The 27,164-nt window shown below is 42.2% G+C and overlaps 1 protein-coding gene and 1 long non-coding RNA gene across 4 annotated transcripts; one reads left to right on the top strand and one right to left on the bottom strand.

Annotated features, from left to right (window-relative positions):
* Positions 1-2,859: 2,859 nt before the first annotated feature.
* LOC118392630 (uncharacterized) lies at positions 2,860-5,826 on the bottom strand. Of its 3 annotated transcripts, XR_004827408.2 has the most exons (6): positions 5,518-5,826; positions 4,859-5,430; positions 4,187-4,770; positions 3,764-3,841; positions 3,520-3,618; positions 2,860-3,425 (listed from the first exon to the last, which is right to left on the bottom strand). It is a non-coding gene; the product is annotated as an uncharacterized LOC118392630 (long non-coding RNA). The 3 variants fall into 3 exon arrangements; XR_004827409.2 differs by having other exon boundaries at positions 3,721-3,841; positions 4,859-5,826; XR_004827407.2 differs by having other exon boundaries at positions 4,859-5,826.
* Positions 5,827-11,348: 5,522 nt separating this feature from the next.
* On the top strand, positions 11,349-26,964 carry LOC118391968 (alkaline ceramidase 2-like). Its single transcript, XM_035783498.2, has 7 exons — positions 11,349-11,832; positions 11,961-12,075; positions 12,852-12,993; positions 24,422-24,559; positions 24,718-24,855; positions 24,989-25,185; positions 26,016-26,964. The coding sequence occupies exons 1-6, from the start codon at positions 11,734-11,736 to the stop codon at positions 25,173-25,175; spliced, it is 819 nt and encodes a 272-aa protein (XP_035639391.1). The 5' UTR covers positions 11,349-11,733; the 3' UTR covers positions 25,176-25,185; positions 26,016-26,964.
* The last annotated feature ends 200 nt before the right edge of the window (positions 26,965-27,164 follow it).

Here is a 27,164-nt window from a genome sequence, read left to right as displayed (position 1 = left end):
CTGTCCCGCCTTTACGACACCGAGGATGGGTCCACCGAACCTACTCCCATCCTTCCCGCCTCAAAGCTGGTAGCCCCAGTGGCATGGGAGGTGGACTCGGACATCGAGCGGGCGTTACGGGCTGAACCCGCGCCTCCTCAGTGTCCAGCGGGGCGAAGGTACGTGCCGCTTGATGTTCGGGACAAACTGATTCGGTGGGCTCACGTCCTACCCTCCTCGGGTCACCCTGGGGTGACGAGGACAGTGGGGAGCCTTCAGGGGAGGTATTGGTGGCCTACGTTGGTTAAGGACGTTAAGGGTTATGTCTCCTCTTGCTCAGTGTGCGCTCAGAGTAAGGCTCCTAGGCACCTTCCTAGAGGGAAGCTACAACCCCTCCCCGTTCCACAGCGGCCATGGTCACATCTGTCCATAGATTTCCTGACCGATCTTCCGCCGTCTCAGGGGAACACCGCGGTTCTAGTGATTGTGGATCGGTTTTCTAAGTCCTGCCGTCTCCTCCCGTTGCCCGGTATCCCTACAGCCCTGCAGACTGCGGAGGCATTATTTACCCATGTCTTTCGGCACTACGGGGTGCCGGAGGACATCATTTCTGATCGGGGCCCCCAATTCACGTCTCGGGTATGGAGAGCGTTCATGGAACGCTTGGGGGTCTCTGTCAGCCTGACCTCCGGTTATCACCCCGAGAGTAATGGGCAGGTGGAGAGAATGAACCAGGAGGTGGGTAGGTTTCTGCGGTCGTATTGCCAGGATCGGCCAGGGGAGTGGGCACGATACATTCCCTGGGCTGAAATGGCTCAGAACTCACTACGCCACTCCTCTACTAACGTGTCCCCTTTTCAGTGTGTGTTGGGATACCAGCTGGTCCTGGCACCATGGCATCCGAGCCAGACCGAGGCTCCTGCGGTGGAGGAATGGGTACAGCGCTCCAAGGAGACCTGGAGGGCCGTCCAGGAATCTCTACGACAAGCGAGTGGACGGCAGAAGAGGAGTGCTGACCGCCACCGCAGTGAGGCCCCCGTGTTTGTACCGGGGGACAGGGTCTGGCTCTCGACCCGAAACCTACCTCTCCGCTTGCCCTGCCGGAAGCTGGGTCCGCAGTGTGTAGGGCCCTTTAAAGTCCTGAGGAGAATAAACGAGGTGTGTTATCGATTACAACTCCCTTCCTATTATCGTATTAACCCCTCGTTTCATGTGTCTCTCCTCAGGCCGGTGGTAGCTGGTCCCCTGCAGGACAGTGAGGTACCGGAGGTCCCTCTCCCCCTCTGGACATCGAGGGGACCCCGGCGTACACGATCCGGGCCATTCTGGACTCAAGACGCCGGGTGAGGGGCCTGCAGTACCTCGTGGACTGGGAGGGGTACGGTCCGGAGGAGAGGTGCTGGGGGACATCTTGGATCCATCCATGTTGAGGGATTTCCATCGCCTCCATCCGGATCGCCCTGCACCTCGTCCTCCGGGGCGACCTCGAGGCCAGTGTCGGCGCGCTGCGGGAGCCGCGCGTCAGGGGGGGGGGTACTGTCACGAGTCCGACCGAGGGTGTTTCCCCTTCCCGGGCGGGTGGCGCTCGGCGGTCGTCATCACCGGCCTATTAGCTGCCACTGATTGTTTTTCCTCTCCCTCCTTGTATGTTTAGTGGTAGCACCTGTTCATGTTTAATTAGTTTGTCTTTATTAGACAGCCGGCCCGCCTGGTTGTTGTGCGGGATTATTTCATTTGTAACCTTCGGCTCTGTTGTAGAGGTACGTGTTTAGTGCCTAGTCGTGATTTTTTCCATTGTATTTTTTCCCCTGTGTTTGGGAACGTTACTTTTGTGAGCACCCTGTGGTGCGTTGGTGCTAGTAAAAGATGCACAGCATTGAACTCTGTCTCCTGCATTTTGACTCCACACCCACGACACCCGGAGCATTACAAACTCCTTCTTTGGTTTGTTTTAGACGATGTACACTAATGGATACAATTATTTTTAGCCACAGCTTTTTAAACCAAACTGTAGATGGAAATGCATGCCATTCATTTTGTACTATTCCCTTTCATCTAAGATGTAAGCCTAACTTATCGCTTCTTGCATGTTGAATGTAGGCCCTAAATCCTTTGCTAAATCTATTTTTGGACAGTTAAATGTTGCAGGAGGCAGGCAGGATCACGTGCAGAAGTTATTTATTTTTAAAATGACAATGGCGATTTAGATGTTCAAATGACAATATTTACAAAATAATCTAAATTTATATTTACAAACACCCTAACAGGTCAATGATAATACAATACTTGAGGAAGCAAACCTGTCGATTCCATTACTCAGGTTGGGATATACCAGGCTCACTTCAGGTTCTCCTCACCGTCACAAATGGTAAATGACATGCAAGAATGGCCTATATATTACATCTAACAATTCAACAGGAATGTACAGAGTGCTTCCTTTAACCCAAAGATAACAATAAAACATGCAGTTACGTTTACAACAGCATGTCAACCAGTCACCTGAATGGTGTGATTGGTATGATTTCCATCTAACCGGGTGGGCTAAGCGACCACCTGGCGTCACAGGTGACAGTAGTTCTACTACCCTCGGTCAGAATTCCTGGTGACTCAGGTCGGCTTTTCATTGTGGTTGATCTGGTGCTGGATGTGTGGCTTTATACCAGAAAGAGGAAAATGTTTTGTTCCTACTGCATACTAGTTTGTTTACTCTACACCAGCTGTTGCAGGTGGGCGGGAATGTCTGGGTATGTCAAAAAAAAATACATTGCTCTTTGATACCATTTATTATGTTGAGAGGTGCATTAATATTTTAGGGTGGTTAATAGAAAACTGTTGCTGATCAACACTACATTTGTAACCGTCACAGTTCTATCCACGAGCATCACAGCTCCTCCATTGATAGATCACGGATTTAAGAAATACAATCATGTTTCAATGCACTCTTGGGCAGACTTCATATAAAGGAAAACAGATTTTTTAAAAATAGGATGTCAATACTTTAATCCAGACATCCCTGAAATCTCATACAGATAATTAATATTAATACAAATCCTGCATACCTTAACTGAAGTAAAAAAGTAAGCACTAATTTTATCAAAGCTTTGTGTGTACTGCATTTTCATATGAACTCCCATAATATGTATGCTATAACCATGTAAGATTCGTAAAAATCATATGGTTTAGATCTGTGAAGCTATAGAATATAAAATGTTCTTAAAACAGTTAAGATCAGTGGCTCTACCTACAAGTCAAAAGTACTACAATAGGTCAAATTTCATCACGTCACATGACAATTTACATTTCAGAACCATGAGCTTATATCTTTCTGAAATACGTTTTTCAGACCAGGCCTTGAATTCCAGCCCTTTTTCTTGGCCAACATGTAGACACATCCAAAGAAATCAGGGAGCATCTTCATTAGGTCAACCAATTCTAAATCCTCAGCACTGCAGAAGGAGAAACAAAACACTTAGCCACCTGCAATGGTAAGACAGTTAAATGTTTTAGTACGGGGAAGAATAAAAAAACAGTCTTGCGTACTAGTGCTCATGGAGGTTGTGTATGAAGCGCAGTAACCCCAACATGTTCAGGGTAGGGCTTTGTGCCATCCAGCTTCATCATCATCAATTCAGACAGCAGCTGTGAACACAAAACAATCTAAATTGTGTAGCCTCTGAGCTTTCTACACTCTGCCAGGGGAGAGGGTATTCATGCTTTTAATATACATGTACAGGTAAACACATTTAATAAAATGACAACTGGTTCATCTTGGATCTCCACTGACAGACGGTTGTCTCCATAGCACTTCTAGAAGCTCTTGGGCAGCATTACGACACTTCCCATCCTCTCATTCCCAACTCTCCTGGAAGACAATGTACAGTAGAAGTGTCTAGTCATACATTCATGTACTCAGTTTAATGCATATACTTCAGCATTCTCTCATTTTGCCCAAGCATCCTATGCATCTGAATATTATAAACGAATTATTTTCATTATGCACATTACAGTATTATCATTGTTTTATAATTGTGTCACTGTCAATCATTGTGTCACTCTTACTGGAATCCTGATCCATAAATGTTTTGTCCTTATCTCCTTATGTTTAGCTTTAGTTTGTGTGTTGAATGCAAGGTATGCAATGTGGTTAATTGTCATTTTCATTACACAGTGCCATACTAATAAAACTTTTCAATTGACAAGGATTTACCTGTGGTTTCCAGAAGGAGGAATGATTCAGGGTCTCCACTGTAGTCTTAATTTTTCATCCACGCAAAGTGATCCTCCAGTGACCAGATATTGTGCTAAAAGCTGTCTTCCAGTCATCCTCCCTGATGCAGATGAGATTGTATGCACTCCGCAGGTCCAATTTGATTCAAATAAAAAAGTTAAACTGAGCCCCGCAGAGCTCTTTAATGGCTGCCGGCAACAATGGGAGAGGGTAACGGTACTTGGTGATGTCATCGAGTCCTCTAATATATACATAGGCGTAAACCTCCATCCTTGGCCACGAAGAATTAACCTGCGGACACGGGAGAAGTGGACGTGCGGATGAAACCTTGTTGGAGCGCCTCATGAATGTACTCTTCGATGGCCTGGGTTTCAGCCCCCGACAGAGGGTAGATGCATCTGCATGGGGGCGCAGTGAGTAGTTTGATGTGTCTGATGGTCCCGGAACCTAAATACTGATTATCGAGGCCTTGAACCAGGAAAGGCGAGGAGAGCGGGTATTAGTTGAAGTTGAGGCAAGGGTCTGGTCAATAAAGTTCCCCGCAGCACAGGAATCCACTATTGCTGTAGAAACAGTGCATGAGGGACAGTCAAATAGTACAATCACCACCAAAAAGCATTTTGCAGAAAGGGATGAAGAGGGGATACTCACATCTGCCCCAGGAAGTAAAAGATCAAGTGACCATCCCTCTACACTTGTGGATCCCGAGTTGGGCCGTATCGGACACTGCTGGAGCAGGTGCCCACAATAGAGACAGAGCCCCAACTATCGCCACCTGCGGGGAGGCAAGTGACCCCTACCCCCATGGGTTCAGGCTCTGATCCAAAGTGTTAACTGAGGAAGGGAGAGAAGTGATGAGTGCCGATGCTCCCAAAAAAAGATTATCCAACTGGATGGCTATCACAATGAGTGATATCAAGCAGAGGTTGTCCTCGATAGGCCAGTCCCGTCTGAACCTCTTCGCACAGTCAGGCCACTGGATGTTGCTACTGTCCAGATGATGAGTGCCCACTCACCAGCCATCTGGTCCTCCGTAGTTGGAGTAGGCACTCACCCCTCTCTGCCCTCCAGTGGATGATCGAAGATACCTCTGAACCGAGCCATGAACCCTGCATACGAATCCAGCTCCTCTCCCAGTTATCTGTGGCCCATTCCAATGCCCACCCAGTCAGCAGAGAAATAACCGTGGCAACCTTGGACCTCTCGGCAGTAGGAGTTCCCATCTGGTGCGAAAAGTAGAATACAGTAGTCAGAAGCCACAGCATTTACATGGGGTGCTGTCATATTTATCCAGGAGGGACATCGCTGACCTGCGCAGTTAGCTGAATGGGCTGGTGGTAGAGTATCCTCCACTAGTTGAAGGCAACTCCTCTCTGGTACGTTCAAGACGTTGAACACTGCGAAGAGCCTCTTCCATAGCCGTCCCCAGTTGTGCCCGCTGGTCATGGTGATTACAAAGTAGGTATCCCTGCTTGTCGACCATCTGCTGCTTCCATTTTGTGAAGCAGTATTCTGTAACCTAGATGCTGGGAGTCAAGACGCAGGGGGTAAGTTGAATAGCGCAAGTACCATAGACCAATACGGCATAGAGTCTAGACATGAACAAAATAATACAATACTGCCCAGGGAAAGAACCTAAGGGAGTGCCAGATAAAGGGGAGGTAATACGTGAGGTAATGGAGTACAGGTGTGCTCAATGAAGCACAGGTGAGCGTAGTGATGAATGCCAGGTGCGCGTAATGATGGATCCCAGGACCTGTGGTTTGTAAACCAGCCACGTCGAACACTGGAGGGGAGGAGCAGGAGTAGACGTGAGAAAGGTAGAGGAGATGAGACAGAATCAAATGCTCTTTGTGGTAAACAGTAGCAGTGGTTTATGAAGCCAAAGTGGATATAAGTTCTAAGTAAAAGACGCAAAAACAAACCTTAAGAACGGGAAGCATATAAAAGTACACATAGAACAAATCTACTGCTTTTAGACTGGCTTTCAACAAGAATGACAGATCTATAACTCACAGTTGTATGTGACATTGGTGAGGTTGCCCAAAACATTACATATTGCAACCAGTGTCGATTTTAGCATGTAAATCTTGGTGGGGCAAACAAAACCCCAAAAAACGTGGGATGCTTGCCAGCAACGCCAGTACAGAGCACAACAGTAAACAAAACATGAATTGCACTATAACAGTGACAAACTGTGCCCAGAAACGGTACATAAAGCTGTCCCAACAACAGAGTCCCAACAGCAGTCCCAACACTTTACCACTGATACACCAGGGTATCAGTGGAGCCTTGTCTGGCAGTGAAACAGTTCATTCAGCCTCATTTACTTATTTAAAAAACAAATATAGTTGATATGGCTGACTCGTTTAAACAAATGTGGTTTCTACTGACAATTGAGATGTACAAACTATGGCATAAGGGGACAACAAGCAGATGAGGCAATCTGTGATTTCAATTAAGACATCAATGAGCGAGCTAAGATGGGCATTGCCAGTATAACTATTTGTTCAGCACTTTTCAAATGTATGTCATGGAAATATTTGGTCAATCATATTTCACAAATACCGGAGCATGTGAGTTCAAATATACATTTTTTACGTCATAATAAAGGCCGAGCTGGATCATGAATACAACTGCCTTCCAGTCTTGGCACAGACTTCTTATGCATTTGTCTCTCATCAGTGTCTTCATTGATCATCCACTCAATGAGGTCTTTTGTCACCTCGTCTGCCACATGTTCTAGTGTGTAAGTCCCCTTGATTATGTTTTGATTCTGTTCAAGTTCCTCACCAAGTGGACCTTCAAAGGGGTGGTGTCCACCAGAAAGAACGTAGTATACCAACATCCCAGCCACCTGAAATTTCAACAATCAGTCAGTCCATCACTCTACAAACAGGAAATAATCTTTATTCTATCTTCACGTTGCTCAACCTGTATGTCAGAGCTCCTCTTATATCCAGAGCCTTGTTTGTCTAACGTCTCCTTGGCCATCCAGCAATTTGTTCCTGCAGGGACTGTGTGTAGAGTTGTTTGTTCCACTGTCAGTCTGCGACTTATGCCAAAATCTGCCAATTTTGCATTTCCATTGATATCTGTTAAGGATAAATAATATCACAATATCATGCTTTTCATAATTATATGTACTAGAAAATGAGTTTAAAATACTGCATATGCAATTTTTTAACACATAATGGTGAAAAACATGTATTAGATTTAGAGTGAAAGGCTTAACTGTGCAATGCTATAGTATCTCTCACCTATCAAACCAGAGGTTTGATATCCCGATGAAGGACTTGGTAGTTGAACAATGAAGGACACTTAAACTGCGGAGCACCTCTTGAGTGATTTTAATCAGGGCATGAGTGTCGTCCTTGGACAGGTCTGTATTAATGTACTCATCCAGAGTGTATTCACAGAGCTGAAGAGCAAGATAACTAAAAAAACTGTCTTCTGCAAAGTCTATGTATCTCACAATACAGCTACTGTCAAGCTCTGGAAGACGAAAAAATCCTTCCTCATTCTTGAGAAACTGATAGTTTGACCAGATCATTCTCTTTATGGCTACTTCAGTGCCATCATCCCTCAGGCCCAAGAAGACCTCAGATCCATCACTTCCCTTTGCTATGCGAAAGTAATTATCATAATGTATTAGAGTGAGGTTTCCTACTTTATAAACTTTACGTTCATCCATGTTGGCAAGCTTCTCTAACTGTGTCCCCCACCGCTTGCTGACTTTGTGCCATTTGCGCTGTGATGGTGACGTGTCAGTGGTGGGGTGGAACGGCTTGACACTAGAACACTAATCAAGGCCAGATTCCTCAACAGCAGTAGATTAAGTATTACAGGTTCCAGTACTTTCTTTGTCTTTTGACATGTCTTGCTTCTCTTTCTTCTGCTTCTTCTTCTTGACTTCTGAGAAAATGCCATCTTTGTAATCTTCACTTGCTGAGTTGGAAACAATAAATTGTCTCTTTAAAGACATGTTTAGATTACTCAGTTTTTGTTTCAGGTTTTTGTCCATCCCCATTCTTACTGAATTAAGCAATTCCTCAGACTCCCAGTGATGTAATGATATTAGGGACCCAATGAAATGAAAGCAGATCTGCAAGCAGCCCATAGGTGTAGACCTTGATGTTCAAGGTGTGCTCTTTCTACAAAAAAGGGACAATACCTTTGCATAATGTTGTAAGGAAGGACTTGCTCCAGCCATCTTTGTCTTTTGTCTTCTGTATGATTACATACAGTGTTGTAACAATTAACAGCAACTGTTGTACATCAGCATTTAGTTTCTCACTAGAAAGCAGCTCCACTAGTTTAGGAATTATGGTAAGTGATACCTTGTTGGGTATTTCTGTCATTGTGCACACTACTGAATGCAAGTTTCTTGACAGACGTGTGCTTGCATCTTTGTCAAGAGAATTATGTTCTCAGTGTTCATAAACCCAATTGAATTGATTACTCAGCCTGATACCCAGAATTCGTAGGAAACTGGTTGGAATGAATCAGACGGAGGCCCAGCTACAATGGTCAGGAATGTTTATTTAGAGAGCTCTCCCTATCATTTTCGGTACATTGGTTTATATACCTCACATTTCGTCATAAATGTCCCTCCTCCTTTCAGATACAATCTCAACATAGTTAACAAGTCTTCTCCTACTCATATATTGTCTGCCACCTGTTAAACAATCTACTACAAGCCCAAGGTCTCTCCCCTCCCTGGGTGGGGACAGAATGTCCTGTAAGGAACACAGTATTCCAGCTTGTCTGACGATAGCTCCATTTGTTTCTCACTTACACCCTGCTTACACACTAAAAGGAAACAGAAAGTCCTTGTTCTAATTCTTGACTAAAACTACACACACCAGATTTAGTTTTATGATTCTAATACGTTTCATACAATCATACAGTGACAGGGTAGTATTCTGTTAGTTATAGTTCTACATTAAATGTATACATAATTTAGTCATTATTCATAAAATTCAAAACAATCTTCAAGACAGATATCTAGTTTATTAGAGTGGTCCTTCTGTAGCTCAGTTGGTAGAGCATGGCGCTTGTAACGCCAGGGTAGTGGGTTCGATCCCCGGGACCACCCATACGTAGAATGTATGCACACATGACTGTAAGTCGCTTTGGATAAAAGCGTCAGCTAAATGGCATATATTTATTATATTATAGAGTCCCTCAGCCATTTAATGCTTCTCTGTCGTTATTCCTCATTGTCAAAACACAAATCAATCATAGTAAATGCTTTTTGAGGGTTCTCCTCTAGTAGGTGTTTGTCAAAGCAGTCAAACATCTCAGTTGGGGATTTCTGCTGTACTATACTGAGTTGAAAATCTACGAAAGGTAGAATTATGGAAAACAACGTATCTTTTGGTGCCACATGATGAATTATTTTGATTAGATTTGTTTTAATATGCTAATCATTAGGCTGTATAACAGGTCTTATTTGCGCAAGAGCACCAGCAAAAATAAGTATCCTCAGAATATCCTCTCTATCATCCTCCACTGCAATGTCAAGTGGTGTAAGCCCAAGTGGGCCTATGGCATTTAGTTCAGCTTTTGCTACGATCAGTCTCCTCACTGTATTGACAGGTGCTTTGGACATTAAGGCATAATGCAGAGGAGTCCAAAGATTGGATGATGGTTGGTTGGGGTTAACACCCTCTTGTTGAAGGTACGTACATATTTCTTCATTTGCAGACGCAACAGCTGCATGTACTGTATTAAGGGATTTGTCGGCTGTGGTGGTAGTGGGAGTGGAGCTGGGTTCAGCAGTGTTGCCTGCAGGAAGTCTTTTAAATCAAATGTGTGTGCCATAACTACTCATTGGCCATGAATTATTTCAATGTAGAGATATCTGTGGGAAGAAAATCTGAACTGTAAAGCTTACAGGGAAACAATGATATTTCTGGATACATTGTTAGAACATAATACGTATGTGAATAATAAAATGTAAATCCAAGGCAGAGTTTATCAGACAAATGCTGATTATTTTACCTTATGCTAGCTATTACTGCCATCACAGTTTGACAGCTTAGGTCAGGTGCATACCAAATAACTTTATTCTCTTCCAAGGGTGGCATGGTTTAATAATTAAACCGGCTTTTACTGCCGTTTGTGGCATTACAGTTGACACCAGAACATCATAACATGTACTTTTCTGATACACAAAAAAATACAATGTTTTTAGTAAAGATTATGACGTGATTGTGTAAAATGTAGGATTTGTATTTATTCACTTAATAACTCGCCTGATAATCAAGAAGTTGGAAAACAAGTTACAGTCACAACAATGTCATCTCCTGAAATATAAACACGTGTTAATGTAAGTATTGCATGTCAGTCTTCTTTCCAATAAAGACATACAATTGCATTAATAAGGCTATTCTAGTCACTTACCTCGCTCTCTCACTATTACTGCTATAATCTATGACTTGGAAAGAGCAACATTCACTGCAATTTACCCCAAAAATCTACCATACAAACTTACATTTCTCTTAAAGCACCTCTAAAAGTACTTTGTGGTTAAAAAAACAACTCCTCTTTCAAGCTATAGCTCCACTATAGTATCCACTCTACTGATGAGGAACAGACATCAACTATCACTTCTTCCTGATACCCAACTCTTGGTATGGCAGGTAACTTGATCGCTCTAGCCAACACCTCTGGTCGTTCCAGGAAATTAGTGCCTTTTGCGTCCCTTTGGTGTTTTCAGTAGAAATAGTGCACCAATATTGAATTTGAAAAGCCTGTTATATTAAATGATGTGCCTTTTACTGTAGACAACATGGAGAATTCAATCAATCAGATGTTTAATTTCAGTAGACTTGCTAAAGTGCCCAAATTAAGCATTTTTACATGTCACAAGCCGATACACAATTCCCCCAAAATTAGACGTGCCGCTACGGCATTCTGGACAGCTCTGGCCCATGTAGCCTATATTTTAGACAACCACACTGAATCACAAACGTAGTAAGTACATTTTTCCAGTGCTAGTAGGAAATACAAGTGCAAGTTTTTTAATTTTAAAAAATTTAGTTCAATTTTTTTTTTGTCTGGGTCAGGAGGTCACAGCCGCGGAAGACAATAAATAAGAGGGTTCTGCCAGAGACTCAAACACAGCAGACTTTCACTCAAAACACCAAAAGTGGTACCGATCTACTTTCCCAGTGTATCGAGAGGGCTTTTATTTTGAAGGTGAAAAACCGGAAGTTCAATTTGTGTGACGTACACGTACAGCTGTACACACTGTTGTTGACATATACGATTATATCTCCGTTAGCTCTAATAGTCCAAATTGTGTACTTTCAAAACATTACAGGTAGTTAGTTTAACTACTTTAAAATAGTTATTTGTAAGTCAACCTCGTACATTATCAGGTACGAACATGACAATTCGGTCAAAGTAATTCTTTTTTTATCAGCTACAAATTTGTATCCAACTTATTATCCTACTCAAATGACAGCTGGCTAGTTAGCGCGGTCATTTTGCAGTTTTGGCTAACATTATCTATAAACATGAGCAATCTTGTATTCTGGAGTCAAGGTAGCTCCGAAGTGGATTGGTGTGAAGGAAATTATCTTATTTACCCTGGAATTGCAGAGTTCTACAATACGGTAAAGATGTTCCTGGTTGAAAACATTTGAACTTTTTTGGGGGCTTCAGGCCTAATGTCATGTGTGACATTAGATCTGTTCAATCTGCTCAATCCATTTCCTCCCCTATATTTTGTTCTTCATTGCAGATCAGCAACATACTGTTTTTTATTTTGCCACCTATTTTGATGTGTCTGTTTCGACAATATGCTACACATTTCAACAGTGGGATATATCTGATCTGGGCTTTGCTGGTTGTGGTTGGTAAGTCTACTGCTCTAACTTTTAAATGACACTGCCAGAACTTAGCAGGGATGTGAACCAGAATTTGGCTTTACAGGAGATGTTGAATCTCCTTTTAAGCACAGGAAGCAGCCATTCAACATGCCATTCACTAGCTGACTCAACTCTACGATTTATGATGGAGTTGAGTGGCAACTAGTGTGGGCGGACTGGAGGCCCGATGTCACATAAAATTATGTTTTTCTTTAAAAACCTACTGATTTCAGCGCCTGAAGAATAGCCCGCAATTACACATAACAATGTAATGTGTGTAATTGCTGTTTTTTCCTTGGGTGCTGAAATCAGTAGTTTTTATAAAAACAAAATGCTATTTGATGTCGGATCTCCAGTCTGGCCACACTAGTCGCCGCTCAACTCCATTGTAAATTGTGGAGTTGTTTAATCGTCAAGCCATTCACCATTTTTTTTATCATTATATTGTTAAAATACCTGTGTTACTCACCAATGTTTCGGCAAGTTGAATGGCAAGTTGAATGGCTGCTTCCTGGGCTTAAAGGAGTATTGCCATATCAACGGCTCCTGTAAAGCCAGATTCTGGTTCAGCAGATATGCATCTTTTGGTGTCACTCCCAAATCCTACACATGAGTTGCCTCTCCTCAGTAGTCTCGAAAAACCCAACCCTAAGCTGGAACATTGTGGGAGGCAACTATCTCCTCAGCATCTAGCCTAAGCCTATGGATGGCAGATTGTGTATTCTACTCACATCGTACTCTGTAAACATTGTCTCTTCTCCCAGGCATTGGATCCACTTACTTCCATGCCACCCTTAGCTTCCTGGGCCAGATGCTGGACGAGCTAGCCATCCTGTGGGTGCTCATGTGTGCCATCGGCATGTGGTTCCCAAAGAGATACCTGCCCAAGAGCTTCCGCAGAAACAGGCAAGTGACATACACACCGGTGGAGGCTCCTCAGAGGAGGAAGGGGAGGACCATCTTACTCAGTGAATTTAATAAAAATATAAACAGTGAAACATTAAAAAAGTGATCCTTTTTAGATAAAACTATAGTAAATAGTTGCTAATAGTAAATGTCACTAAATAACTGGGGGTTAGCGATGAAGGTAGAAGCCTTCTATGGTAGCACAGGACAGCTATTTTCTGTCCTCCTCTGGGTGCATTGACTTCAATACAAAACCTAGAAGGTCCCCTTCCATAGACTACCACAGTAATTATGATAACTTCCGGGGGATGTCCTCCAACATTATTTAATTTTTTAAATTGTACCTTTATTTAACTAGGCAAGTCAGTTAAGAACAAATTCTTATTTTCAATGATGGCCTAGGAACAGTGGGTTAACTGCCTGTTCAGGGGCAGATTTGTACCTTGTCAGCTCGGGGGTTTGAACTTGCTACCGGCCCAGTAACTGACATGTTAGCCATCCAATCAAGGTATCAGAGAAGGAATCTAGTACTGAAAGCATAAGCTACAGCTAGCACTGCAGTGAATAACGTGTGGTGAGTAGTGGACTTAAAGCGAAACACAGTAGTGGAACAGTTTTGAACATTTAATTTCTATTAAAAAAATAAGGAGAAGCAGGAGAGAGAAAGAGAGAGCTATCTATATTTTGATTATTTTTAAAATTATTTTTAATTTACCTTTCACTTATTAAGCTAGCTAATGCAGCTAATTTAGCCTACTCAAAAAGAGAGGAATACTATTTATGTTAGCTAGCTGGCTAAGGCTATCCAACACTGCAACTCTTCCAAGTCTTTGTAACATTGCAAAAAAAAGGTAAGCTTTCGGTTTTATTCATTTATTGCCAATGGGGCCCGCAAGTGTAACTTCTAAAATGCTTGCTGTACACTGTACTGTGTGTTTTTACACATTGGATTGTGGGTTTACAAACGTGTTAGTTCTAGTAGCTATGTTGACTATGACGTGTAGCGGTTAGCGGTCATGGTAGGAAGGTTTGGCTTGGAGAGTTGTTGTTTTTTTCTTCACAACAGACAGCTGTTGTGTTGTGCACTAAAGTTCACAAACGAAGAAAAAAGAGGAGGAAGTACCTTATTTACATAAGTATTCAGACCCTTCGCTATGAGACTCGAAATTGAGCTCAGGTGCATCCTGTTTCCATTGATCATCCTTGAGATATTTCTACAAATTGTTTTGAGTCCACCTCTGGTAAATTCAATTGATCAATCAATAAAATGTATTTATAAAGCCCGTTTTGCATCAGCCAATGTAACAAAGTGCTGTACAGAAACCCAGCCTCAAACAGCAAGCAATGCAGATGTAGAAGCACGGGGGCTAGGAAAAACTCTCTAGAAAGGGCAGAAGCTAGGAAGAAACCTAGAGAGGACCCAGGCTCTGAGGGGTGGCCAGTCCTCTTCTGGCTGTGTCGGGTGGAGATTATAACAGAACATGGCCAAGATGTTCAAACGTTCATAGATGACCAGCAGGTTCAGATAATAATAATCACAGTGATTGTAGAGGGTGCAACAGGACAGCACGTCCAGTGAACCAGTCAGGGTTCCATAGCCACAGGCAGAACGGTTGAAACTGGAGCAGCAGCATGACCAGATGGACTGGGGACAGCAAGGAGTCATCAGGCCAGGTAGTCCTGAGGCATGGTCGTAGGGCTCAGGTCCTCCGAGAGGAAGAGAGAGAGCGAGGAAGAGAGAGAGCGAATTAGAGGGAGCATACTTAAATTCACACAGGATACCAGATTAGACAGGAGAAATACTCCAGATATAACAGATATAGCCCCCCGACAAACTATTGCAGCATAAATACTGGTGGCTGAGACGAGCGGTCGGGAGACACTGTGGCCCTGTTCGATGATACCCCTAGACAGGGCCAAACAGGCAGGATATAACCCCACCCACTTTGCCAAAGCACAGCCCCCACACCACTAGAGGGATATCTTCAACCACCAACCTACTACCCTGAGACAAGGCCGAGTATAGCCCGTGAAGATCTCCCCCACGGCACAAACCCGAGGGGGGGCGCCAATCCCAACTACTGAAGAGATGAGCCTTAAGTAAAGACTTAAAGGTCGAGACTGAGTCTGCGTCTCTCACATGGATAGGCAGACCATTCCATAAAAATTGAGCTCTATAGGAGAAAGCCCTGCCTCCATCTGTTTGCTTAGAAATTCTAGTGACAGTAAGGAGGCCTGCGTCTTGTGACCGTAGCGTATGTTTAGGTATGTACGGCAGGACCAAATCGGAATGATGGGTATGAACAAGCCCCTTTTAATGCTTTGTAGGTTAGCAGTAAAACCTTGAAATCAGCCCTAGCCTTAACAGGAAGCCAGTGTAAAGAGGCTAGCACTGGAGTAATATGATCAAATCTTTTGGTTCTAGTCAAGATTCTAGCAGCCGTAAATAAACTGAAGTTTATTTAGTGCTTTTTTCCGGGTAGCCGGAAACTAGAGTATTACAGTAGTCTTATCTAGAAGTGACAAAAGCATGGATGAATTTTTCTGCATAATTTTTGGACAGAAAGTTTCTGATTTTTGCAATGTTACAAAGATGGAAAAAAGCTGTCCTTTGTCTGAGGTTAAAAGTAAGACATTTGCCGCCATCCACTGCCTTATGTCTGAAACACAGGCTTCCAGGGAGGGCAATTTTGCGGCTTCACCATTTTCATCTAAATGTACAGCTGTGTATCGTCCACATAGCAGTGAAAGTTAACATTATGTTTCCGAGTGACATCACCAGTAGGTAAAATATATAGTGAAAACCGTAGAGGAACTAAAATGGAACCTTGAGGAACACCGACATTTACAGTTGATTTGTCAGAAGACAAACCATCCACAGAGACAAACTGATATCTTTCTGACAGATAAGATCTAAAACGCCATAACTTGTCCATATAGACCAATTTGGTTTTCCAATCTCCAAAAGAATGTGGTAATCGATGATGCACTTACGGTCTAGGAGCACAAGGACAGATGCAGAGCCTTGGTCTGACACCATTTACCACCTTCACGAGTGCAGTCTCAGTGGAGTCTAAAACCAGACTGAAGCATTTCGTATACATTGTTTGTCTTCAGTAAGGCAGTGAGTTACTGCGCAACAGCTTTTACATTTTTTTTGAGAGGAATGGGAGATTCGATATAGGCCGATAGTTTTTTATATTTTCTGGGTCAAGGTTTGGCTTTATTACTGCCACTTTCAGTGAGTTTGGTACACATCCGGTGGATAGGGAGCCGTTTATTATATTCAACATAGGAAGGCCAAGCACAAGAAGCAGCTCTTTAGTTGGAATAGGGTCCAGTATGCAGCTTGAAGGTTTAGAGGCTAAGAGTATTTTCATCAATGTGTCAAGAGATATAGGATTAAGCAACTTGAGTGTTTCCCTTGATAATAGGCCCTGTGTTGTGCAGACTCAGGACAACTGAGCTTTGGAGAAATACACAGATTTAAAGAGGAGTCCGTAATTTGCTTTCTAATGATCATGATCTTTTCGTGAAAAGTTCATGAATTGATCACTGCTGAAGTGAAAGCCATCCTCTCTTGGGAGTGCTGCTTTTGAGTTAGCTTTGCGACAGTATCAAAAATACATTTGGGATTGTTCTTATTCTCCTCAATTAAGTTGGAAAAACAGGATGATCGAGCAGCAGTGAGGGCTCTTCAATACTGCACGGTACTGTCTTTCCAAGCTAGTTGGATGACTTCCAGTTTGGTGGAGCGCCATTTCCGTTCCAATTTTCTGGAAGCTTGCTTCAGGGCTCGGGTATTTTCTGTATACCAGGGAGCTAGTTTCTTATGACATTATTTTTGTTTTTAGGGTTGCGACTGCATCTCGGGTATTACGCAAGGTTAAATTTAGTTCCTCAGTTAGGTGGTTAACCGATTTTTGTACTCCGACGTCCTTGGGTGGATGGAGGGAGTCTGGAAGGGTATCTCGGAATCTTTGGGTTGTTCGAGAATTTATAGCACGGTTTTTGATGATCCTAGGTTGGGGTCTGAGCAGATTATTTGTTGCGATTGCAAACGTAATAAAATGGTGGTCCGATAGTTCAGGATTATGAGGAAAAACATTAAGATCCACAATATTTATTCCATGGGACTGTGGCAGTGAGTAGGTCCGGAGACATGTTGGACAAAAGTCGATGATGGCTCTAAAAGCCTTTTGGAGTGGGTCTGTGGACTTTTCCATGTGAATATTAAAATCACTGAAAATGTGAATATTATCTGCCATGACTACAAGGTCAGATAGGAATTCAGGGAACTCCGTGAGGAACGTTGTATACAGCCCAGGAGACCTATAAACAGTAGCTATAAAAAGTGAGTAGGCTGCATAGATTTCATGACTAGAAGCTCAAAAGACGAAGACACAGTTTTTAAAAAAAAGTGTAAATCGAAATTTGTTATCGTAAATGTTAGCAATACTTCCGCCTCTGCGGGATGCGTGGGGGTTATGGACCCAGATTCACAAAACACTTCTTACCCAAAAACTTAAGAGTCTTAAGAACAAAGAAAAGAAGTTGATAAGATGGTTTGTAAGTGCAATTCCTCCACAGTATCTCAATATTTCATGATTGTCCTACAAACTTGTCAAATATCTAGTCAGAATCTTCTTAAAATGTTTGTTGCTAGGCAACCGACAATCATGTTGGCTATTTCCTACTGAGATTACGATTCTAAAACATGTTCTTAGGCTTAAAATAATCAATACTGAAACTTTCAGATGAACTTTGTGAGTGAATTAAACATGTTCAATTGCATTGGAATTAAGAACAAATCTAAAAAAACAATTACAAGAATCTAATTTCTTAACTTTTGCTAAAGGAGAAACAAACTAAATAGCTTAACAACATTTCCAAGATTAACTTTCTTCATAAATCTATAGTTAAGGAAAAAATTGCAGTGAAGAAATTTATTTTGAAGGTTTTGTGAATCTGGGCCATGGTCACTAGTGTAACCAGGAGGAGAGGCCTCATTTAACACAGTAAACTCATCAGGCTTAAACCATGTTTCAGTCAGGCCAATCACATCAAGATTATGATCAGTGATTAGTTCATTGACTATAACTGCCTTGGAAGTGAGGGATCTAACATTAAGTAGCCCTATTTTGAGATGTGAGAGATCACAATCTCTTTCAATAATGACAGGAATGGTGGAGGTCTTTATTCCACTGAGATTGCTAAGGCGAACACCGCCATGTTTAGTTTTGCCCAACCTAGATTGAAGCACAGACACGGTCTCAATGGGGATAGCTGAGCTGACTACACTGACTATGCTAGTGGCAGACTCCACTAAGCTGGCAGGCTGGCTAACAGCCTGCTGCCTGGCCTGCACCCTTCTCATTTTGGAGATAGAGAAGTTAGAGTCGTCTATGTTCATAGATAAGATGAGAGCACCCCTCCAGCTAGGATGGAGTCCGTCACTCCTCAGCAGGCCAGGCTTGGTCCTGTTTGTGGGTGATTCCCAGAAAGAGGGCCAATTATCTACATATTCTATCTTTTGGGAGGGGCCCGGAAACAGTTTTCAACCAGCGATTGAGTTGTGAGACTCTGCCGTAGAGCTCATCACTCCCCCTAACTGGGAGGGGGCCAGAGACAATTACTCGATGAGACACATCTTTCTAGCTGATTTACACGCTGAAGCTATGTTCCGAGGGGATTTTTACTACTATCTGTACTTATTGGTGGTGTCGTGTCTTTGCTATGCCAGATGAAGTAATATGCTATTCTATAAAATAATTTCTACTGTAATTAATATTACCTGATTAAACTAATCATGTAAATGTAATTAACTAGAAAGTCGGGGCACCACGAAAGAATGTTTATAGAGCTGTTCCGAATAAACTCTTAAAGACCCGGTAATCTTTTATATCAATAGCAGTCAATATTTAATCCTCACCTTATTCAGTCTCATCTGAAAGTTGTCAATTCTTGGTTATCTTCACGAACCCTGGCTAAGAAGTTGAATCAGCAATATAAAATTTGGTTTCATTATTTATTTACTAAATACCTAAATAATCATACAGAATGTATCATACATTGAATACTAATTGTCACACAAGAAAACGTCCCTGCTGGACAGAACTGTTATGGTGGCTGGTTACACAAAGAGAGAGGGTTGCGCTTGAATGAAAGCGCGGGAAGACTGAGTAACAAAGGGAGAAGCTATGCTATCGTAAATACAGAATCTTATGCATTCTAAATAACCGCCCATTTGGAAAAGGAAAATGCAAGGAATATTTACTCTGAGCTGCGCTTTAATTGTTTGGTTGTAGATGGAAGACCGGGTTGCCCAGCAGGGATCTCTTGTCCTCTGAAGAATGTCTCTGGTGGTAAACTGGAAACATTGTAGTATTGTCGTTGTGTGTTAGACTGGATATGTCGTCCGTCCTTTCCTAGTCCACGTTTACAGCGGCTGCTGCTAACTCAACGGCGAGGAGGTATCACTTCTGGAGTGAATAAGAGTTCAAAGTTCATACCAAGTTGCCATACTTAAGCTCATGCTATATTCTGGCTGGTATAGTCGAAATTCATCTTTTTGGCATGTCGATCGTCACCTTCATGTTGAACACGATGCTAATTTCATTATTGTCTTAGCCCATTCAACGTAAGGACCGTCGTCCTCCTGTCCTCGGAACACAGTTACATTTTTGTACAGGGGCTTATATAGTGGTAGGAGAGAGGGGCATGTTTCATAGTTTACAACCAATGTCTGATCACATGGGCGGGCCACTGAGTTGAGCCTAGTTCACTTATGAAAACCAATTCTCTCAATTAGAAGCTAAAATTAAATGTAATCTTTTCACAAATAGTTTCATATTTAAACATTTAAATTGCACAACAATTCCATGTGCATCTGATAACTAGAATGTGTAGACTTTCCAAGATACAGTTTGTCATCCTATCATCAGTAATAATGTCTCAGACGCCAACTGATCTAACATCATATTCATTAAGTACCAACGCATATTTTCAAGTGGTTGAATTACCGAAATATGATTCCGTTCCCCACCTTTTGATGTCACCAGACTCTCTGTATGTTAACAAAGGGCTTTCCAAGAGCCACTCTGTAGAGTAGAGAGAGAGAAAAGGGGGAAAGGTATTTATGGGGGTCATAAACCTCACCAACGGCCAACGTCATGACAGTGGCACAGACGCTGTTTCATCCTTTCCTACACTTAAATGACCCTTGCCTAACGATTGCGTCTGAAGCTGGGCTTCCAGCACGGCTATCCTTGCCATAAGGCGATCGTTCTCCTGTATATTATGAGTACAGCGACTGCAATTAGAAGGCATAATGTTAATGTTACTACTTAGCTTTGGCTCGTGGAGGTCGTGTAGAACCATGTCCAGATAAAGCGTCCAGGGTGAAAAAGTTGAATGAAAAAAGTAGAGCAATGGAAAAAATAGAAAATATAAAACAGTAATTAAAATGGAAAAAACGTAAAGTTGGCAGGTAGCAAAGAAACGTTAGCAACAAACTGCACAGCAGCATGTAAACAAGTCTACAAGTTGTGACCGGAAATGACGACACAACAATCATGTGTGTCTAAGTCGGAGATGTACGTAGTCAGACATACGCTGGACATGATTTGGAAAGGCACACTCCTGTCTATATAAGGTCCCACAGTTAACAGTGCATGTCAGAGCAAAAACCAAGCCATGTGGTTCGAAGGAATTGTCTGTAGAGCTCCGAGACAGGATTGTGTAGGATTGATCCAGAAGGACAAGCATCTTTGTTTTTAGTTTATTTAATCTTTATTTAACTTATGACGGCCTACACTGGCCAAACCCGGACGACGCTGGGCCAATTGTGCACTGCCCTATGGGACTCCGAATCACGGCCGGTTGTGATACAACCTGGATACGAACCAGGGTGTCTGGAGTGACACCTCTTGCACTGAGATGCAGTGCCTTAGACTGCTGCGCCACTCGGGAGCCCATCTCTGTAGCACTCCACCAATCAGGCTCACTTCAGTAAAAGGCACATGACAGCCTGCTTGGATTTTGCCAAAATGCACCTAAAGGACTCTCAGACCATGAAAAACAAGATTCTCTGGTCTGCTGAAACTAAGATTGAACTCTTTGGCCTGAATGCCAAGCATCACATCTGGAGGAAACCTGGCACCATCCCTAATGTGAAGCATGGTTTTTAGTGGCAGGGACTGGGAGACTAGTCCGGATCGGGGGAAAGATGAACGGAGCAAAGTACAGCGAGATCCTTGAAGAAAACCTGATTGAGAGCGCTCAGGATCTCAGCCTGGGGCAAAGGTTCACCTTCCAACTGGACAACTACCTTAAGCACACAGCCAAGACAACTCAGGAGTGACTTCGGGACAAGTCTCTGAATGTCATTGAGTGACCCGGGCTTGAACCCGATCGAACATCTCTGGAGAAGCATAAAAATAGCTGTGCAAACCTGATCGAACATCTCTGGAGAAATGAACATACAGTGCCTTGCGAAGGTATTCGGCCCCCTTGAACTTTGCGACCTTTTGCCACATTTCAGGCTTCAAACATAAAGATATAAAACTGTATTTTTTGTGAAGAATCAACAACAAGTGGGACACAATCATGAAGTGGAACGACATTTATTGGATATTTCAAACTTTTTTAACAAATAAAAAACTGAAAAATGTTACTTTCAGTGCAGCAAACTCTCTCCAGAAGTTCAGTGAGGATCTCTGAATGATCCAATGTTGACCTAAATGACTAATGATGATAAATACAATCCACCTGTGTGTAATCAAGTCTCCGTATAAATGCACCTGCACTGTGATAGTCTCAGAGGTCCGTTAAAAGCGCAGAGAGCATCATGAAGAACAAGGAACACACCAGGCAGGTCCGAGATACTGTTGTGAAGAAGTTTAAAGCCGGATTTGGGTACAAAAAGATTTCCCAAGCTTTAAACATCCCAAGGAGCACTGTGCAAGCGTTAATATTGAAATGGAAGGAGTATCAGTCCACTGCAAATCTACCAAGACCTGGCCGTCTCTCTAAACTTTCAGCTCATACAAGGAGAAGACTGATCAGAGATGCAGCCAAGAGGCCCATGATCACTCTGGATGATCTGCAGAGATCTACAGCTGAGTTGGGAGACTCTGTCCATAGGACAACAATCAGTCGTATATTGCACAAATCTGGCCTTTATGGAAGAGTGGCAAGAAAGCCATTTCTTAAAGATATCCATAAAAAGTGTCGTTTAAAGTTTGCCACAAGCCACCTGGGAGACACACCAAACATGTGGAAGAAGGTGCTCTGGTCAGATGAAACCAAAATTGAAATTTTTGGCAACAATGGAAAATGTTATGTTTGGCGTAAAAGCAACACAGCTCATCACCCTGAGCACACTATCCCCACTGTCAAACATGGTGGTGGCAGCATCATGGTTTGGGCCTGCTTTTCTTCAGCAGGGACAGGGAAGATGGTTAAAATTGATGGGAAGATGGATGGAGCCAAATACAGGACCATTCTGGAAGAACCTGATGGAGTCTGCAAAAGACCTGAGACTGGGACGGAGATTTGTCTTCCAACAAGACAATGATCCAAAACATAAAGCAAAATCTTCAAAAATAAACATATCCAGGTGTTAGAATGGCCAAGTCAAAGTCCAGACCTGAATCCAATCGAGAATCTGTGGAAAGAACTGAAAACTGCTGTTCACAAATGCTCTCCATCCAACCTCACTGAGCTCGAGCTGTTTTGCAAGGAGGAATGGGAAAAAATTTCAGTCTCTCGATGTGCAAAACTGATAGACATACCCCAAGCAACTTACAGCTGTAATCGCAGCAAAAGGTGGCGCTACAAAGTATTAACTTAAGGGGGCTGAATAATTTTGCACGCCCAATTTTTCATTTTTTGATTTGTTAAAAAAGTTTGAAATATCCAATAAATGTCGTTCCACTTCATGATTGTGTCCCACTTGTTGTTGATTCTTCACAAAAAAAATAGTTTTATATCTTTGTTTGAAGCCTAAAATGTGGCAAAAGGTCGCAAAGTTCAAGGGGGCCGAATACTTTCGCAAGGCACTGTAGCTGTACAGCGACGCTCCCCATCCAACCTGACAGAGCTTGAGAGGATCTGTAGAGAAGAATGGGAGAAACTCTCCAAATAATGCCAAGCTTGTAGAGTCATACCCAAGAAGACTCAAAGCTGTAATCGCTGCCAAAGGTGCTTCAACAAAGTACTGAGTAAAGTGTCTGAATACTTATGTAAATGAGATATTTCCAGTTTAAATGTTCATACATTTTCCAAAATGTATAGAAAACAGTTTTTGCTTGGTCATTATGGGGTATTGTTTGTAGATTTATGATGGAGAAAAACAATTTAATCCAATTTAGAATAAGGCTTAACAAAACAAAATGTTGAAAAAGTCAAGGGGTCTGAATACTTTCCAAATGCACTGTATTTTCCTTCTTTATAATTTCCCCCCAACCCTACCACCCCTCACCTAATTGGAGTAAACTAATGGACAACAATACTTAGGCTTCTCCTTCCAGTTTATACCTACTGCATATATTTTACGGACAGTAGATTTTACATTAGTTATCTTTTTTTTTTTTTTAGGCCCAGCCTTCAGCTACCCTCAACCCCTCTCATTGATCTCTGAAGACAATCCAGTTTTGATTTCTAGCTGCCATATAGTTTTCTATTGGAATGTTTGAGAAAAGTTCTCAACCTATTCTCATAGTTTCTACAGATTGTAAATGAAAGATAAACACCGTTGCTGAGAGTATTATTATATTATTGATCTATAGACTATAACTATTTGCAGAGTTATCTCCAAGTAAATGTTGAATTTTTGTCAGCTATTCCTGAACCTGTGACCAAAATGGGCCGTACAAAAACAAGTGATCTAATGATTCAGTCTCTTTGCAGCAAAATCTGCAGAGCTGGGATAGTTGTGTGTGTGTGTGTGTCCGTCCGTCAGTTACCTGGCTAGTCTCGAACAGGATAGCCTTCTAAAAAGGCACATCTTTTCATATATTTTTTTATAATTGTTAAAATGAAAACAATCTCAATGAGGCTACTAACATGCATTGTAATCTGGGCTGCCTGTCAGACGAACCATTCAAGTGATGTCATTGATGACACGTTATCAAGATGGCGGCACACAGTAGTCAGATGAGGCAATTTGTATTTTTTTACATAAATGACTTTTCAGCAGTTTTAACGGTAGGAACATGCTTCTTTATCACATTTGGTTATCAAAATCACCTTAACTTCAGTTAAGGTAATCTTTAAACGGTACAGACCGCCACCGATACACACAGTTATGCTTGAAAAACGGCATACATTCAAGTGAAGTGCGTTAACAAATAAAGGGTGTTTGATTATTCCCATTCTGATCTATTTATGTATATTGAGTGACAGCTCAACTTCTTCTCTCCCCCAGGATAAGGTTCAAAGTGGTCATTGGGATCCTCTCAGGAATAACCACAGGACTGGCGTTCGTCAAACCTGCCATCAACGCCATCTCTCTAATGAGCCTGGGCATCCCCTGCACCGCCTTGCTCATAACCGAGATCAAGAGGTCAGGGCAAATTCAGCATTGTCACTTCATTCAATTTTATGTCATAAATTGTGCAGTGGGTCAGTTAAAAAAACAAATATCTGGCCATAGTTTGGACAAGCCTGCAATCAACATTTCAATTCTGAAACGCTCTGTAAATGTGTGTCTGTTGTCTGTAGGTGTGAGAACCTGCGTGTGTTTAAGCTGGGTCTGCTCACTGGGATGTGGTGGACACTGGCATTGCTCTGCTGGATCAGTGACAGGATCTTCTGTGATATGTGGTCCTCTGTCAACTTCCCCTATTTGCACTGTGCATGGTATGTCCAATTTTAGTACTATGACATGGAAAGTGTCATGCCAGGGGTCTTAAACATTTTCTGCCTGCCACTTGATTTAATCTGCCCCCACTTGTGTGATTGACCCCTGATGAACCCCTCTCTGTTTCTGTAGGCACATACTCATCTGCCTGGCTTCCTACCTTGGGTGCGTGTGCTTTGCCTACTTCGACGCAGCCTCTGAGGCCCCAGAGCAGGGCCCCGTGGTCAAGTTCTGGCCCAGTGAAAAGTGGGCCTTCATTGGGGTGCCCTACGTCACTCTTCTGTGTGTCCAGAAGAAGCACTCTGTCAAAGTGACATAACCAGTGTACTGTAAGTCTTACCAATGAACTAGCATACTTAGAATAATTCATTTTTTAAACAAGATCTGCAAAACTCCGTGTTGTGGAAAGCTTTCACTGCCACATTTCTTTAAAATAAGCTTTCTAATAATTCTGATAATGGATCTTTAGAGATTCTCGCTATTTTTTTATTTTTTAAGTGTTCAATGATAGGAATATATTGGGATCAAGTGTCCTGATAATTTCCTAGCTATATAAAACTCAATGATAATCTAGAGGGAAGAACTCCATAGATAATGGTAACCTTACCCTAATAGTTGCAGTCTCTCTCTCCCTCCGTATCCAGTTTTGTCACATAAGTCAGCTACCATTAGTATCAGTGCTCTAGCTCCAGATAATCCATTTTCATGCATACCACAGTTTGTCAAAAAATGAAGACAGGATTGAATTGATCCCTATTGACTGAATTGTTCAATGTCTCTGGAGTCAGTGATTTTATAGTTGTATCCATGGCATTGTTATACTTACTCATTTGACTTATACGCTGAGTGTACAGAACATTAAGAACACCTGCTCTTTCCATGACAGACTGACCAGATGAAAGCTATGATCCCTTATTGATCCATTATGTCACTTCTTAAATCTACTTCAATCAGTGTAGATGAAGGGGTGGAGAGAGGTTAAAGAAGGATTTTTAAGCCTTGAGACAATTGAGGCATGGATTGTATATGTGTGCAATTCAGAGGGTGGATTGGCAAGTCAAAAGATTTAAGTGCCTTTGAACTGGGTATGGTAGTAGGTGCCAGGTGCACTTGTTTGTTTCAAGAACTGCAACGATGCTGTGTTTTTCACCCTCAACAGTTTTCCATGTGTATCAACAATGGTCCACCGCCCAAAGGACATCCAGTCAACTTGACACAACTGTGGGAATCATTGGAGTCAACATGGACCAGCATCCCTGTGGAACGCTTTCAACACCATGTAGAGTCCATGTCCCGGCGAATTGAGGCTGTTCTCAGGACGAAAGGGAGGGTGCAACTCAATATTAGAAAGGTGTTCCTAATGTTTGTATAGTCAGTGTATAGTAAACGTATAGCCAATATCAGGGTTTCCCAAACTCGGTCCTGCCCCCACCCCCACCCTTGTTGCATGTTTAGTTTTTTTGCCCTCTGATTCAAATAAACCAACTCATCATCAAGCTCTGAGTATTTGAATCAGCTGTGTAGAACTAAAGCAAAAACCAAAACTTGCACCCAGTGTGGGCCCCAGCATCAAGTTTGGGAGACTCTGGCCTATCTTATTAACGTGTGTGTGTGCGCGTGCATATATAGGTAACATAATCATTACATTTTCAGTGTTATTTTAGCCATAATTATTACTGTTAAATGTTACATTTCTTATTTCAAGGGAAGTGTGCAGTATCTATAGTGTTCTAAAGTATTTAATCTCAGTGTTGTCTGGTTATTGTGATAAATTGCAGAAGAGCATATGCAAGAATTTGTGCTGCAAAAGTATTTTGCAAGGTAGGCCATTCAGAAAAGAGACTAAAAGCAGTATTATCATGTTTAGTATGGGATATGAAGTACTCTCCCTGACAACAGCCATCATAGGTGTTATGGCAGTGGCCAAACACATGCCAGTGCCAAGGTGGTGAAAATATGTTACTTTTCAGAAAGTGCCTTTTATTTTCCTATTATAACAGATAGGTTAATAGGTTAATATAATGTGTGTTTGGAAACAAAGATGGAAGAATTTCTCATGACTTTTTACATTTTATTTTGTGTAATAAAACTGTTCAACATTTACTAAACCCTTTGTCAATGGAGTGCTTTGTCCCTTGAGGAATAGCTATATGAAGGATTTTTACTTTGTTTGTGAATAACTGTACATTGTGGAAATATCAGATAGAAATAAATTATGTAGAATGAAAATGCCTCTGACAGGTGGAACAAGGAATCATGTCAGCTCTATTCATTACTATTTCTATCAGTAACGTGGCCTGGGTCTTAG

The sequence above is a fragment of the Oncorhynchus keta genome, chromosome 13, assembly GCF_023373465.1.
Source record: "Oncorhynchus keta strain PuntledgeMale-10-30-2019 chromosome 13, Oket_V2, whole genome shotgun sequence".
In the NCBI taxonomy this organism is placed as follows: Eukaryota; Metazoa; Chordata; class Actinopteri; order Salmoniformes; family Salmonidae; genus Oncorhynchus; species Oncorhynchus keta.
Note: the sequence above shows the minus strand (reverse complement) of the source record. Positions and strands in the feature narration are given on the sequence as shown.